Here is a 15,373-nt window from a genome sequence, read left to right as displayed (position 1 = left end):
ACGGCAACTGTAGGGGCGCCCATGGAAAGGTCGGCAACAACACATGCTCTGCAAGCAGAGCTCCCGGGAATAAACACTTTCTAAACTTCTTCTCTTATAAATATGCATTAGAACATTTGATAACACAAGCAAAGCGCTCTGCAATTAATTTAAAATTAAACTGAGACGGAACTTCCTGCAGTCCTGGCCGGAGAGTCAGCTGGCACACCTGAATGCCTGGGAGGCCCCACGGCTGCTAGTCCCGCGGCACCTTGAACTGGTCCTTCTCTTTGCGGATGGCCCTCATGGCGGCCACAGGCTCCGTCTCGCCCGCGTGCTGCTGCACCGTCTTCTCCCTGTGAAGCCAAGCGCCAGGCTGCAGGCTGTACCCAGACCCACGGCCCCACCGCCCCTCCCAGGCACCAGGGGAGAAGAGGGCCTGGAGGCTGCGGCAGCCAGCGGACAGCCTGGGCGTTCGCCATGGCGGGAAATGTGTTGGCCGAGCCAGTCCCGCTGTGACCCAGCGATGCCCGCTCCACGCTGGCGTCCGGCACCACCCAGCACGTGGAGGTGCCCCGGGCACAAGTCTCATCACTTCCTGATCGCGACCCAGGGTCAGAAAGGACCCACACCCTCTCCAAGGCACCAAGAATAGTGCCCACTTTAAGAAATAGCATCTGCTTCACTGGCCGCACTTTAAGGAGAGTCGGGGATGTGGACCCTGCCCAGTGTGCCGTGCAGCAGGGACGCCCGTGTCCTCACCTCACTCGCATGAACGGGTTGTAGGTGAACTCCTCGGCGATGGTGGATGGCACCGTGGGCTCCCCGACGCTGTACTTCTCCTACAAGACAAGCAGGCCACTTTAGTGTGGAAGCTTCTAAAGGGGACAGCTGAGCAAGCCTTCACACGTCGTCCGCCTGAGAAGATCCAGTGAGCACACGGTGAACATGAACGCAGGCCCTTCCCTGCCCGTGGAGAGGGGCACGAGCGCTCCAGCCGTCACCACGACCCAGAGGTGCAGGGAGACGGGGGGCTTTCTGTCATTAATACAAAGCTTATGTTTTATATGACAGAAGTCACAGCCAGCAAAAAGCCAGGAAACAGAAAGCACAGCCCCACCCCCAGGACAGCACATGGTTCATGAGCACCTCCCTGCCAAGAACGGTGGGGCAGCCAGTTCCCGGGAACCCTCCCCGGGGTGACACCCTCCAGAGGGCGGCTGTCATCACACAGCGCTCAGACAGCTCGCCACCTCCACTCGGGACGCCCTCGCACCTGATCAACACTGACCAGGGCAGATGGAGAGAAGATGCAGATGGGGATGCCTGGCCAACTGTTCACTGCTATAGAAACGCCTACAGGAAGAAGGCCAGAGTTAATAGTTAAGGGTCTCCACCCTCCCCGCAGCCCCTGCCTCTCTACTGCTGGGCTCACCCTGAGGGCCACAGGGCCCAGGAGTGGACAGCCGCTGTCGACAGCCACGCTCAGGCTTCCTGACCATCAGGAGCCCTCACTCCCACCCACACTGTGAGCAGTGGCAGCAGGACGCCTCCAGGGGCTTCCCTGGTGGTCCAGGGGCTGAGTCCATACACCCAATGTGGGGGGCCTGGGTTTGATCCTTGGTCAGGGAACTAGATCCCACATGCTGCAACTAAAGATCCCTCTAGCAGCAACTAAGACCCAGTAGAACCAAATAAAAGAGGGGAGATCACTGCACATCTAGCAGATATTGGAGGGGGTGGATTAGATCATCCTGATCTAAAAGGTGAAACTACAAAGCTTCCCAAATAAAACAGGAGATTTTTTTTTTTGACCTTGGCAAAGCAAAGCTTTTTTAGATGGGAGATTAAAAGCATGAACTACAAAAGAAAACACGCTGCACATCATCAAAATTTAACGAAAAAAAAAATGTTCTTGCTCTGGAAAAGACAGTGTTGATAAGGTTAAAGGCAAGTCACAGAATGAGAAACTTCACAATACATGTATCTGAAAAAGAACTTGTATTTAGAATAAACTAAAAAAAAAAACTATTATTCAACAAGAAGACAATCAAGTTTTTAAAATGGGGAGAAAATCTGAATAAACACTAAACAATGACCAATAAGCACATGGAAAGATGGTCAAAATTATTATGCACTAAGGAAATTAAATTTATTAAATGCAAATTATTAAAGTTATTAAATTATTACAATAAGTTATTAAATTTATTAAATGCAAATTAAAGCCACAATGAAACACTACTGCCTGCCCATGAAGATGGTTACAATGAAAAGATTGACAGTGCCAAGGGTCAGTGAGGGTGTGGAGCACCCGGAGCGCTCCTATTCCACTGGTGGGGATATGAAACAACACAACCACGTGTCACACAAAGACCTGTCCAGAGATGTTCACAGCAGCTTTATTCACCATGGCCAATAACAGGTGAATGGATAAGCAAAATGTGGTATGGTCAAACAGGAATACCACTCAGCAATGAAAAGGAATGAACTGATACATGCAGCAACATGAGTGAATCTCAAAATTATTCTGCTTGGTAAAAAAAAAAAAAAGATGAGTACACTGTATAGTTCATTTATATGAAATTCTAGAAAACGTGGACTAAGTTCTAATGGCATCCTGGAGCAAGGCAGAGAAAACAAGACAGGAAGCTTTTGCGGGTGGAGATGTTCTAGGTCTTAAACATAGTGGGAGTCATTTAATCTGTCAAAATTCACTCAGTTCATTTTAAACAGATGCAATTTCTTACATGTGAACTAAACTTCAACAAGCTTGAAAATAAAAAGGGAATCTATGAAAACTGTCAATAAGTTTGAAAACCTTGATGAAATTCCTTGAAAGACACTAGTTGCTAACAAAACTGACTCAAGATAAGATAGCCCAGAAGAAAATCTGACAGCCCTACACAAATTAAAAACACATCAATTCATAACAAAAAAAAATCCTTCCACAAAAAATTCAGTGTCCAGAAGACTTCATTAGTGATTCTAACAGACACTAAAGGGAGAAATAACCACGGAAACACTCAGTAAACAGCAGGAGGCACTGCCAACTCTCCTGTGGCCACAGCGCCACCTTCACATGAGACAGAGACACGGCAGAAAAATAGAACTACGGACCGACATCTCATAGACACCACCATGACTAAGGTTTGTCCAGAAAGCAAGGTTGGTGCAGCATTTGAAACCAACTGATATACTTCTCCACATTAGTAAGAGTAAGGGAGAAAAAAAGGATTACATAATAGATGAAGAAAAGTCACTAGACAAAATTCAACGTCTACTCATGACAAAACTCTCAGAAAACCAGCAATATATGTGAACTTCATCAACTTGATAAAGAGAACATTAAAAGAACTCACAACTAAAACAATTAGCTTCATGGTGAAAAACTGAATGCCTTCCCCCTAAGACTGGAAACAAGCCAAAGGTGTCCACTCTCACCATGTCCACTTAACATTGTCCAGAAGATCTTAGCCAGTGCAATAAGGCAAAATAATAACGAAATATATATTGGAAGAGAAGAAACAAAACTATCTTAATGTTGATGGCATTCCTTACGTGCTAAGGAATCTATGAAAAAGATGCTAGACTGAGTCAAGCAAAGTCACAAGGACACAAGATCAAAATACGAAAATCAATATTTCTAAAGACTTGATAATCATTTCCAATAAAATCCATACCCATGAACTATTTCGGAACACATCTGACAATGTGTGCAAGATCTTTCATCTGGGAATTACAGAAGGCACCCACGAGGCACGCTGGGGGCCAAGGCAGGAATAATGCCTTGCAGACAAGCAGCCTCCAAGGTGGCTTCCCCAAGCGGACAGGGGCTGGCCGGCACCTGCTGCTTTGGCCTCCCCTGGCTGCTGGCTGATAAGGATCCCAGGCCCAGCCCGGACCCTCGAGTCAGAAAGGAGCTCAAGGAGACAGCTCTTGAGATCCCGGGCTCTGGCTCCACATTGGGCTGGAACCCACCTGGTCTGCTGCTGCCCGCTGTCCCGAGGAGCCCTTTCTGCCTGCTCTGGAGCCAACGCTGCGAGCGCTGTGCTCCTGGGAAGCGGCTTCACGGCGCCCGGCCCACAGGACCCCCCGCCTGCAGCCCGCTCACCTTGGCCCAGGCCAGTTTCTCCTGGATGGCGGTGTTGTTGGGCTCCACGTGGCGAGCAAACTTCAGGTTGTTGATGGTGTATTCGTGGCCACAGTACACTCTCTGAGGACAGAGCCAAACACGCCAGCTCTGAGGAGGCTTGTGAACCCGCCTTCCAGCCCCTCAGAGATGGCGTGAGGGGCCCGGGCCCATCCGGGGGCAGCACCCACGAGACGTCCCTCAAGATAAGCACACATCCTGTATGTGTGTCGTGTCTGTGTGTGTTAGTCACTCAGTCATGTCTGACCCTTTGCGACCTCATGGACTGCAGCCCGCCAGGCTCCTCCATCCATAGGATTCTCCAGGTAAGAATTCTGGAGTGGGTAAGCCATTCCATCTCCATGGGATTTTCCCAACCCAAGGACTGAACCCATGTCTCCTGCATTGCAGGCGTGTATGTTAAATGACAATAAAAAGTACATTTAAGGAAAAAAACATGCTTCCAGAAGCAATGCTTCTACTGTCCTGCTCCTCCCAATGCAGGAAGGCTTGAGAGACCCCAGGGGTGGGGAGCTGGCCCAAGGGCTCAGCAGGAGGTGAGGGTCTTGCTGCCACTGGCGAGCAAACAGGACACTGCCTACCGTGTCTGGAGGGAGCCGGCCCAGGACCTCGAGCAGGGCTTTGTACATCTCATCCGCTGTCCCTTCATAGAACTTCCCACAGCCGGCCACAAACAAGGTGTCACCTGCGAGGCAGGACAGCGTGGAGCTAGGGGGCTGCCGGCCACGCACGCCCCCGTTAGGGCTGCTGCTCAGCTCCACGGCCAGGCCCCTCTCTGCCCCCTGTGCTGACCCAGCCACAGCCCCGGACCTGCCCCCCACCCGACAGGGCCCAGCCCCCAAGTCTGGGTGCCACCCTCTCCACACCTTTAACCTCCCCCCACACTGACTGGCCCCACCAGGCCCCAAGCAGCTGCTCAGACGCAAGCCCAGCTGCTCCCCTCACTGCCCATTCTTATTAGCCCTGGCTCTCAGACCACCCACCAAACACAAGTTTCTCCCCACCTTCCCAGCAGCCCCTCCCAGGCCAGGCCATCCTGTGACCCCTAAATTCTGACAGCCAGCACCGTCCTGCCAGACCCACAATCTCACTGGCCCCGCCTGGACCCTCCAGGGACCCCTCACACAGGACCACAGCTCCCAGGGGCCCTGGAGGTAGGACGGAAGCCTGGCCGGGAGGGGACACTCTGCCCAGTGCCCACCAGGGCTGCCTGGCCCCTGGGTGTGTTTGCGCCGAGGCCCAGGCTCTACCCCAAACACTGGGGTCCACACAGAGCTCAGCACAGTCTGCCTGGCAGGACACGCTCTCTACTCTGCCCAGAGGTTTACAGAAAACACCAGGCCCCGCAGCTCACACCTGAGCACTCTGCACTCACCTGTGAACACAGCGGGTGGCTCGGGACTGTTGGGCTTGGTCACAAAGTAACAGATGTGTCCAGAAGTGTGACACGGCGTCGACAGGCACTTGACATGGAGAGACCCCACCTGAAACAGAGCACACCGGCCTGTGTCCCTGCGTGCGGGAGGCCTGTCTGCAGGCCCACAGGTTCTCCCAGACTGCGCCAGCCCCCCGGCACGAGCTGCCATCAAGGGCGATGGGGCTTGACGCTGCTCCACCCCGCGAGGGCAGGACTTGCTGGTGACCACGGGACCCAGGCCTGGAGGTGCAGAGACCCCCCAAAGGCCGGTGCTTGCTGGTGTGCCCAACCAGAGGGCTGATCTTATTGTCTCCTCAAAGCTAGGCCAAGTCGGCTCCAGGCATCTTGCAGGGAAGACGGTTTTCTCTTGTTTGCTTGGCCTATTGTTCCCTTCTCCACTTCCACCCCAGCCCCAGTCTTTACTTTCTAACCTGCCCAAAACTGAAATGATGTTTCTGTGTGCCCTCTACCTGGCTCACCAAATGCTAACAGGCCCACCTGTGCGGCAGCTGCAGTCCACACACGTCCTGATGTGCTGCCCAGACGCCCCAGCTGCCTCTCCTGAGCAAAGGCCACCCTCCCCATGACCTCACTGTCACCCTCTCCCAGGAAATGCACCGCTGATGTGAACGAGGACTCCACGGAGTCTGCGCTTCAGCGTCTCCGGGCGCCGCAAGGGCTCCCTGGTGGCTCAGTCAGTAAGGCGTCTGCCTGCGAGGCAGGAGACCTGGATTCGACCCCTGGGTCGGGAAGATCCCCTGGAGGAGGAAGTGGCAACCCTCTCTGGTATTCTTGCCTGGAGAAGGCCATGGACAGAAGGCGGGCTACGGCCCATGGGGTCACAAAGAGTTGGACACGACTGAGCGACTGAACCGCCAGGCATCTCAAAGCCATGCCTCCGCTTCTCCCTCGGCCAATCACCATCTGCACACTGACCTGCTCGCCAGACTCTCGGCAGAGGGACTATGCAGGCCAGGCAGGCCCTGGAGCACGTCCGCCTGTGTGCAGGCTGGGCTGTCTCCACAGCTGAGCCCTCAGTGCCCGTCTGGGTCCCTGGGGAGAGCCAGGGGACTGCCAGAGGTGGCGGGCACAGGGCCTGGAGCCTGGAGCCCGGCAGGACCACACCTGAGCCCTGCTGTCGGTCCCTCCTCACCTGCAGTGTGGACAGGTGTGTGACCTTGTGAGTCAGGGCCCCGATCCGGTCATCACCCCCATACACCTTCAACCCAGGCTCCAGCTTGACCAGCTTCTCGTTCCCGCCAGCATGGTCCCTGGAGGTCAGAAAGGGGGAGCTGGGGCTGCTGCTGATACACAGAGGGTGTGCCCACTTCCACACCACGACCAAACGGAGTTTTTATTTTGCCCAATTATGTTTCTCTGAAGTAAAAACACACCTTCCTGTTCTCGTCCATCATTTGGCTCTGCTGAGAAGAACATTCTCAGACACCCCATCCCCATGAGAGGCCCCTGCCATGCCCCCTCCGTGCTGCGGCAGAAGCTTCTGGAGCAGATGAAGCAAACTGCACACCCTGAACGACCCTTGTGCCCCCGGCTCCCAGACTCCAGGTGCACCAGAGTCACCTAGGGTCTGGGAACAGTGAGGCCTGACCCCTAGCCGCACGCGCTGATGCCCTGGGCACCCTGATGCCCTGAGCCTGGGGCATGCCCTGCAGGCTGAGTTTGAAAAGCTGTCAGGTGACTCTGATTCACAGCCCAGACAGGCCCACTCCGAGCAGATCTAAACCACTACCACCCAGCTGCCAGGGGCAGTGTCACCGAGGGATAGGCCAGCTCAGAACGACCTCCCCAGGAGGCTCAATGGTGCAGCCAGCGGCAAGGCACCCCCTGGTCACGCACACAGGAGCTCCCCACACCACCCAGTTCAAGAGAAGAGCTCCATGCCGCGGCCTTGCTGGGGGAGAAACACACCAGGACAAGCCCTGCGGGGCCCTGAACACAGGGCAGGGCCGGGGTGTCCTGCGCCTGAAGCTTAGCCTTTCCAGGCTGAGGCGGGGGCTTTCCAATCGCCAGGGCACACCTGCTCCTCACTACACACTCACCCACAGGCCCGGCAACAGCGGGGCTCTGAGATAAGAGCAGGCCACCCTTGGCCCTCCTTGTCGGGCTGATACCCGCAGGCTGAGTCAACCGCGAAGCACACACAGTGCTAGCCTGGGAAACGCCGCCTGTAAGTGGCAGGGTGGCACGGGCCACACCCTGCAGCTCAGTCTGGGTCCTGGTTTAGTTTGTAAGACACCCCAATGTGGGAAAAGCCACGTGTGATGCGGAGGTTGCTCAGTTTCAGAAAGTCACACTGGGAGAAGTTGGGAGGCGGAGGCCCCGCAGCCCACGGAGGCCACACCGGGCGGAGCTCCCGAGAGCAGCCACAGGGCACCCAGGAGCCACCGCAGGCCTGAGCCCCTAAATCAGGAAGTAATGCCTGAGGCCCCAGAGGCTCAGCCACCCCAAAGGTCTGCAGTTACATCACCCAACAAGTTTCCAACACTTAACAGACTCTAGCCAACCAAATCCACACGACACTCCCACAGATGTCGGAAGGCCTCCCTTTACCCCCGGACACGCCCCGAGCTCGGCCAAGCACCACAGGAGCAGGTTCAAAGATGCTCGCTGCCCTTGGGCAGTTATTTGGAAAAGAATATTCAGAGCCAAGTAAAGATTTTTTTCCTAGCTTTGAAGAGCCTCAAAAGTTTCAGTAGGGCCCTGGGCAGGCAACTCTAGGCCTAAGACCCAAACATCAGAGCTTTTTCCATCCTTTAGCTTTCAAGTATCTAAAAAATCACAAACTCTTCAAAAATGACAGCTTGATTTTCAAAAACACTAATGTGTAGACCAGTTTATTCTCCAACATCGAGGCCAGCTTCCCACCACACAAGCTCAAGAGCTTGCGAAGATGTTGCTAGAGGCTCAGCCACGGCCCCAGGACCCTGGCTTGAGCCTCTGCCCTCAGGGCCCCCGAGTCACCAGGCCTGAGGGACGTGGGGCAGCAGCACAGAGGCAGGTGCCCAGAAGCCCCGTCAGAGCCCCGCTGGGGCTGACCCTCAGCTCACAGCTATAGAGGGGAGAAGGGCTGCCAGGGCCCCCGTGGGGGTCCCCCAGGAACCTGCACACCCCGGCCCACCCGCCCGGTGGACGCTCCTCCTTGGGGCATGCGCAGCACAGCTGCGAGGCCCAGGGGCCCTGCTGGCACAGAGAAGGTTGAGCCCCGGAGCACTCACCAGTGGTGGTGGGTGGTGAGCACTGTGGTCAGCTTCACGCCATGCTTCCTCACCGTTTCCACCACCTGCAACCAAATAGGCAGCAGCACACAGGCCCGTCACGCCCCAGCCCCAGTCCCAGCCCATCCATCAGCCTGCAGGTAGGGCTGCCCAGGGAGCTGGCCCACCTGCCCGGACTCCAGGAGGGCAGGGCAACAAGGAGGCCTTTTCTCGTGATCCGCAGGGCAGTTCAGGCCGCGCACGACCTCTCCAAGCCCCTCCAGCCAAGACCACCCCCTGAAGGCAGTGCCGAGGAGCACAAAGCCTGGAGGAGGAGGCGGCACTGGAAGGGCCCCTGCCTCTCCTGCCCAGGTTCTCTGCACACAGGAGCCCTTCCTCTCCACACCAAAGCCTTTGGTGGCCTCCAGCCCCTCACTGCTCCTTTGCCCTGATAACTGAGTGGTGGGACACTATTTGCTTTTTCAAAAACCAAATGGGTTAATTTCTGTTTAGCTTTGGCCGGGTTGCAAGGGCCCTGGGTTATCAAACTCATCATGAGACAGAAAAGGGGTCCTGGGCCTGGCCTCCCACCTTCTGGGGCTGCACCGGATCCACAATGGCCGCCTCCTTGGTGTCCTCATCAATGAGCAGGTACATGTAATTATCGGTCAGAGCAGGCAATAACTCCACCTTCATGGTGCCCTGATCCACGGTCAAGCTCTTCCTTAAACCCAAGTGGTGGAGGCTTCCCAGCAGGGCTGGACCTGAAGACAAAGTGCAGTTCCAGTCAGCGTCCACATGAGGCCACGCTGGGCCGAGACTTCAAAGACAGCACTCGGCTCCTCAGCCCCGCAGGACAGACGTCCGCGGAAGCAAGATCCCAGGGATGCAATGTGCGCAGCCTGGGCATGAGAGGTTTTCTAAGTTTTCTTAGAAAAGAGGAGGATACCCTCATTAACCACTTCCACAAGGAGAATACAGAACACGGCTCATGTTCCTATTCGTGGAAAATGGCTCTTTCACACTTAGGGTCCCTCTTTTCTTTCTCGAGGGCTCTAAAAGGACACGACAGCCAGCGTGACTGCAATTCAAACCTCTGCGAGAGGCACCTACAGTCAGCTCTGGGGTTCTTCACACCTGATTCAGAGAAAGACCACAAAGAGGGAAACCCAGAGTGAAAGTGCCAGGCGGGCTCTTCTACATCTCTGCGAGCTAAGGAAGCCTGAGTCCCCTGCAGCGACTCACAGCCCTTCTCAGGTCATGCGCCAGAGAAGAAAAGCAGATTCTCGAATGGCAGGGACTTGAAATCTGGATGATGCATAAAACCCCTCCCGCACAGCCTGAGATATGGGAGAGCTGGCCACATCTGTTTGAGATTCAAGTGTGCCACTGTCCAACTGAGGCAAAGGAGGCAGCCAGGGTGGGCTGAGAGTGACCACAGGGCAAAAGCATCCTGTGCCCCAGAGACAGGGGCCAAAATACTTTCCACAACGAAACCCCTATTTAGTCTGGTAGGTGCTAGGATGGGGCCTCTCCAAGAAAGGGATCCAGAAAGTGGGCGGCATCGACACACTGACTGACTGACTGACTGACTGACTGGCTGGCTGACTGACTGGCTGACTGGCTGACTGACTGGCTGGCTGACTGGCTGGCTGACTGGCTAACTGGCTGACTAGCTGACTGACTGGCTGGCTGACAGAATGGCTGAGTGACATACTGACTAACAGACAGACTGACTGGCTGACTGACAGGACACCTCTGATGCAGAGTTCGCAGTCATCTGCCATGCCCAGTGAACTGCCTGAACTGCAGCGTTAAGGGACACAGAGGTGTGACAACCAGTTGGGCTTTATCCAGCCCCTTCTCCTCAGGCTCGGCAAGAAAACCTATTTTTCTACAATTGGGTTTCTGGGCTATGCCACCTGCTCTCAGCCCCAGTATTCAGAATCTGAGCCCCAGGAGGACTACGAAGCAGAGTCAGGGCCGAGTCTTGAGACACACGGCGTCCGGCTTCTCTGGACCTGGGAAGCTCCTTCCTCACCACAGCAGAGGGCTGAGCACCCTCTGAATGAGGCAGCCACACTCCTGCTGATCCCCTCCAGTCCCATTTCCACCACCTGTCTGCCTCCTAACACAGAAACTCAGCTGACCCTTTAACGGGTCCCTACATGGAAAAACCCAGCTCTTTCCTTAGATACGGTGACACACCATGCACTCCAGCCACCCTCTGCTCTGGGTGAGGTCTGGACGTGGCCAAGGAGGGCTTCCACCTGCTCCTTCTCCCCACCCAGGGCCGCGTGGTCACTCAGCTCACTGCTCCAAAATCTCAGCTACCACCCTTATTGCTACATCAGCCTGATAAGGTATCAGGAAATAAACCGCGATTTCAAAACCAAGGTCAAAATATTTTAAGCAAGCAAGAGGTAATAGGGTGAAAATCGAATCTGACAGCTGTCCGATCAGGGCCCAGGAGGTCAGGCCGTCCAACGCCTCCCGTTTTAGAGGCCGGGATAGGAGAACTAGGGAGGGCAAGGGTCCAGCAACTCGCCGGCCACAGTTCATGTGAAAAGCCAGGATCCACTTCGTGGAGCACACACAGCACGCACGCCGTGCGGATTCAGGCCCTGGTGCATCGCCCCAGGGCTTCAGAAGTGCGGGGCTTGCATGGGCTAGCGGGGGCGGATGCGTGTGGGGGAGTCCTCGACAACCGCAGTCCGGGAGGACCGGGGCGCTCGCTGGCTGCCAGGCAGACCCCGGGAAAGCAGGGGTCCCCAGCAGGGGCCCTCCCGAGCGTCCCCGCAACACACATTTCCTTACCTAGCACAACTCCGTCAACACCCCCCAACTGACAAGTTACCCCACTCTGTCTTCAGCCCTCTCAGAGACTGACTCAACTGTTGGGCGGCCTTTGCTCGACCCCAATCGGCCTGCCCGCCGGCGTCAGCGAGGGCTTACAATCCTGTGTCAGTAAAAAACATCGTCAGCCACGGCGGCCCCGCCCGTGCGGGCCCCGCGCTGGACCACCTCAGGGAGCGCGACCGGCCCAACCGCCGTTAGCCCGACTACGACGCCGGTCGGGCGGCTCGCCTCGCCTCCGCGGGCCGGCTGCCCTGTCCCAGGGCCCTGACAGGCCAGCTCCTGGGCGCCCGGGCCTTCCTGGCCCCGCGTCAGCCCCGCCCCGGCCCACCTACCCAGGCCGAGACGAGCGCAGGCGGCTCCCAGCTCAGCGACGCTCCAGCGGCCGAGCAGCCCGCGGCCCAGCACCATGACCGGGGCGGCAGGCAGGCGGCGGCGGCGGCTGCGACGCGAGAGGCGGGCTGCACCCGCCGGCGTCTACACACCGCGGCCAATCAGCGCCCGCCGCCCCGCCCCCAGCCAATCAGCGCCCGCGTCCCAGCCCGTGTCCGCCGCTCGCCCCGTCCCCCGGCCAATCAGCGCCCGCGTCCACACCTGACCCTGCCCCGCTGAGGACCTGAGGGCGATCCGGGAGGCACCTGCTCCAGCCTCCGCCTCTCTGCGGGGACGGGGCCCGGCAGCCCCCGGGCAGCCACTGGACAGCCGCTGCCTACAGGACGAGCGTCGCGACTTCCAGGCACCCGGCGGAGTCCGCGGCCTGGCGCCCGAGGTAATTGGTCCTCACTTGCTAGCCGTCGGCGTCAGTGGCCGGCCTGGCAGGGTCGACGTGACTCCAGGCAGCAGGCAGGAGCATGGCCGCCAGCAGGCCGCTGTCCCGCTTCTGGGAGTGGGGGAAGAACATCGTGTGCGTGGGCCGGAACTACGCGGACCATGTTCGGGAGATGCAGAGCGCCGCGCCCAGCGAGCCGGTGCTCTTCCTGAAGCCGTCCACCGCCTACGCCCCCGAGGGCTCGCCGGTGCTCGTGCCCGCCTACACCCGCAACCTGCACCACGAGCTCGAGCTCGCCGTGGTGATGGGCAAGCGCTGCTGCGCCGTCCCGGAGGCCGCGGCCATGGACTACGTGGCCGGCTATGCCCTGTGCCTGGACATGACCGCCAGGGACGTGCAAGACGAGTGCAAGAAGAAGGGGCTGCCATGGACTCTGGCCAAGAGTTTCACGGCCTCCTGCCCGGTCAGTGCCTTCGTGCCCAAAGAGAAGATCCGTGACCCTCACAACCTGAAGCTCTGGCTCAAGGTCAACGGCGAACTCAGGCAGGAGGGTGAGACATCCTCCATGATTTTTTCCATCCCCTACATCATCAGCTACGTTTCTAAGATCATGACCTTGGAAGAAGGAGATATTATCTTGACCGGGACGCCAAAGGGAGTGGGACCCGTTAAAGAAAATGATGAGATCCAGGCTGGCATACATGGCGTCCTCAGTATGAAGTTCAAGGTGGAGAGGCCAGAATATTGAGCACCCTAACTTTTTAACATACGTTTCAGGGGGAAAGGAAATGAGAGACAAAAGCAAGCAACGGTTATTTAATTAAACGTGACAATCCTTTAAGAAGAAACCAATTTTTAAAAATGATTGATATGCCTCAACCCGAGGAAGATGGACCCTCGGAGAAAACCTGACCTTTAGAAGCGCTGGGCTAGAAATGGAAATGAGAAACAGTGTCTCCTAGGAAACAAAGTCAAGATGTTCAAAAGACTTACTTTCTTTTTCTAAAACTGGACTGGATTAGACTTTTCAGTGGGTCGCTCAAGGACCACGTGTTCAAGGCTTAAAATCTGCAAAGGAGGTGGAAAAACACGTTTCATCAGTGTTTCCTAAAGTTCCTTTATGATCATGAAAACCATTGGGAGGTATTTGTAAAAATAAAAATTTCCAATTACTGGACCATCCCAGGCACAATGTGTTATTTAATGGACTCAATCTCTGGCACTCCAAGTGATTCTTATCACAGAAATATGGAGGAAACACTACTCCACATAGTCGGTTAACTTAAAGTTTTATTTAATAAGTGAGCAATTAATGAAGACCTCACTCATTTAGTTAGGGTGTGTATTCTGGCCCATAGAGTCTGAGTTTGGGGGATAATTTTGAAACTGTTGTTTCCTAAATAAATATGCTATTGTTTGTGTGGTCTAAAAGTGTACTTTTTCCCCCCAGTAGTGGTTATGAGGGACACATCCTCACTAAGGAGCTTCAGACCTTGGTCTTTGGCCTTTGGTTTCCTGAGCGCTATGCTTTATTAACAGAGTTGATCAGCACCTGTACCTCATACCCAGTGATAAGGAAGCTTCAGGGAAGTAAAATGGCCTGGGAGTGCTGCTTTTACTTTCCCCTGCTCCCTTCTCTGGGTTTTCCAGGTAGCTCAGTGGTAAAGGATCTGCCTGCTAACGCAGGAGACATGGGTTGGATCCGTAGTTGGAGAAGATCCGCTAGAGGAGGGTATGGCAACCCACTCCAGTACTCTTGCCTGGAGAATCCCATGGACAAAGGAGCCTGGCAGGCTACAATTCATGGGGTCGCAAAGAGTCAGGCACAACTGAGCACTCACACACCCTTCTCTGCAAAATACTAGGTGAGGTGCACAGCTGTCAGAGTGCCCAGTGGAGTCCTTTAGGCTTAGGCAGGGGCTCCTGCTGTTAGCCTCAACAGAAGGCACCTGCTGGCTCCTAACGCTTATTGACCACTTAGTACTACTAGGCACCATGCCAACAGTTTTCTCTGTAGTATTTAATCCTCAACAAAGCTGTGAGGTTGGTACTATTACTACCATCCCTGTTACAGAGACAGAGATTAGCCAGCCTGAAGTGGCAGAGCCACAATGTAACACAGCCATCCCAAGACGGAAACCTGAAGTCTTTTTTCCCCCCATTTTTTAGCATATAGTTGATTCATAATGTTGTGCCAATCTCTGCTATACAGCAAAGTGCTTCAGATTTACTTATGTATATATTCCATTATGGTTTATCCCAGGAGATTGGATAAAGTTCCCTGTGCTATACACTAGGACCTTGTTTTTCCATTCTAAGTGTGGAAAACCTAAAGTTGTGACCACACTGCAGGCTGCATCTTTGAAGTAGATATATTAAAAAGTTCAAACATTTAGGTCTTCTGAAAGCCCCAATTTATAATTCATTATCAGGAAGTGTCAGAGTTGGATTTGTTTTTAAAACATCACACTATCTTCTTTCCTCTTCACCCAGAGTTGGACATAATTTAGCGACTGAACAATAACAACAATCTTCCTTTATCTTTTTTGTTTTTGACTGCATCTGAGATATAGCAGTGAAAGCCCAGAACTCTAACCACTAGGCAACCGGGGAACTCCCTTTTATCTTTTAATAAGATTTCTTTTTAAAATGCTTAAGCAATAGATATTTTTTTTTTTTGCAATAGATATTTTTAATAGAAGATTCAGAAATTATGCATAAGCCAAAAAACCAGAACACCCTAAATTCCATACACCCAGAGATGGTCCAAAGTTAAGCATTTGGTGTGCATTCTTCCAAATCTGCAGATGCAATTGTGATCTTTTAAATAGAATTTGTTCATGCCATACAGTTTTCTAACCTTTCCCACTATCTGTCATAACTGTCTTCCCATGTTGGCACATTTCTGAACTATTTTCAGTGACTGCTTGCTGTGAAGTCAGGCCTCCGTTTCTGGCCGCTGAGGTCGTCTTTAACTATTTGCTGGT

General features: G+C 54.6%; 2 protein-coding genes across 2 annotated transcripts; one reads left to right on the top strand and one right to left on the bottom strand.

Annotated features, from left to right (window-relative positions):
- Positions 1–70: 70 nt before the first annotated feature.
- Positions 71–12,073, bottom strand: HAGH (hydroxyacylglutathione hydrolase). Its single transcript, XM_052660181.1, has 9 exons — positions 11,953–12,073; positions 9,353–9,525; positions 8,783–8,847; positions 6,700–6,817; positions 5,505–5,613; positions 4,711–4,814; positions 4,091–4,192; positions 742–821; positions 71–335 (listed from the first exon to the last, which is right to left on the bottom strand). The coding sequence occupies exons 1-9, from the start codon at positions 12,026–12,028 to the stop codon at positions 236–238; spliced, it is 927 nt and encodes a 308-aa protein (XP_052516141.1). The 5' UTR covers positions 12,029–12,073; the 3' UTR covers positions 71–235.
- A 184-nt stretch (positions 12,074–12,257) lies between these two features.
- Positions 12,258–13,806, top strand: FAHD1 (fumarylacetoacetate hydrolase domain containing 1). Its single transcript, XM_052663473.1, has one exon. The coding sequence runs from the start codon at positions 12,469–12,471 to the stop codon at positions 13,132–13,134; it is 666 nt and encodes a 221-aa protein (XP_052519433.1). The 5' UTR covers positions 12,258–12,468; the 3' UTR covers positions 13,135–13,806.
- Positions 13,807–15,373: the final 1,567 nt, after the last annotated feature.

The sequence above is a fragment of the Budorcas taxicolor genome, chromosome 2 (assembly GCF_023091745.1).
Source record: "Budorcas taxicolor isolate Tak-1 chromosome 2, Takin1.1, whole genome shotgun sequence".
NCBI lineage: Eukaryota > Metazoa > Chordata > Mammalia > Artiodactyla > Bovidae > Budorcas > Budorcas taxicolor.
The sequence above is the reverse complement of the archived record's forward strand: the minus strand, read 5'-3'. Positions and strand labels throughout refer to the sequence as shown.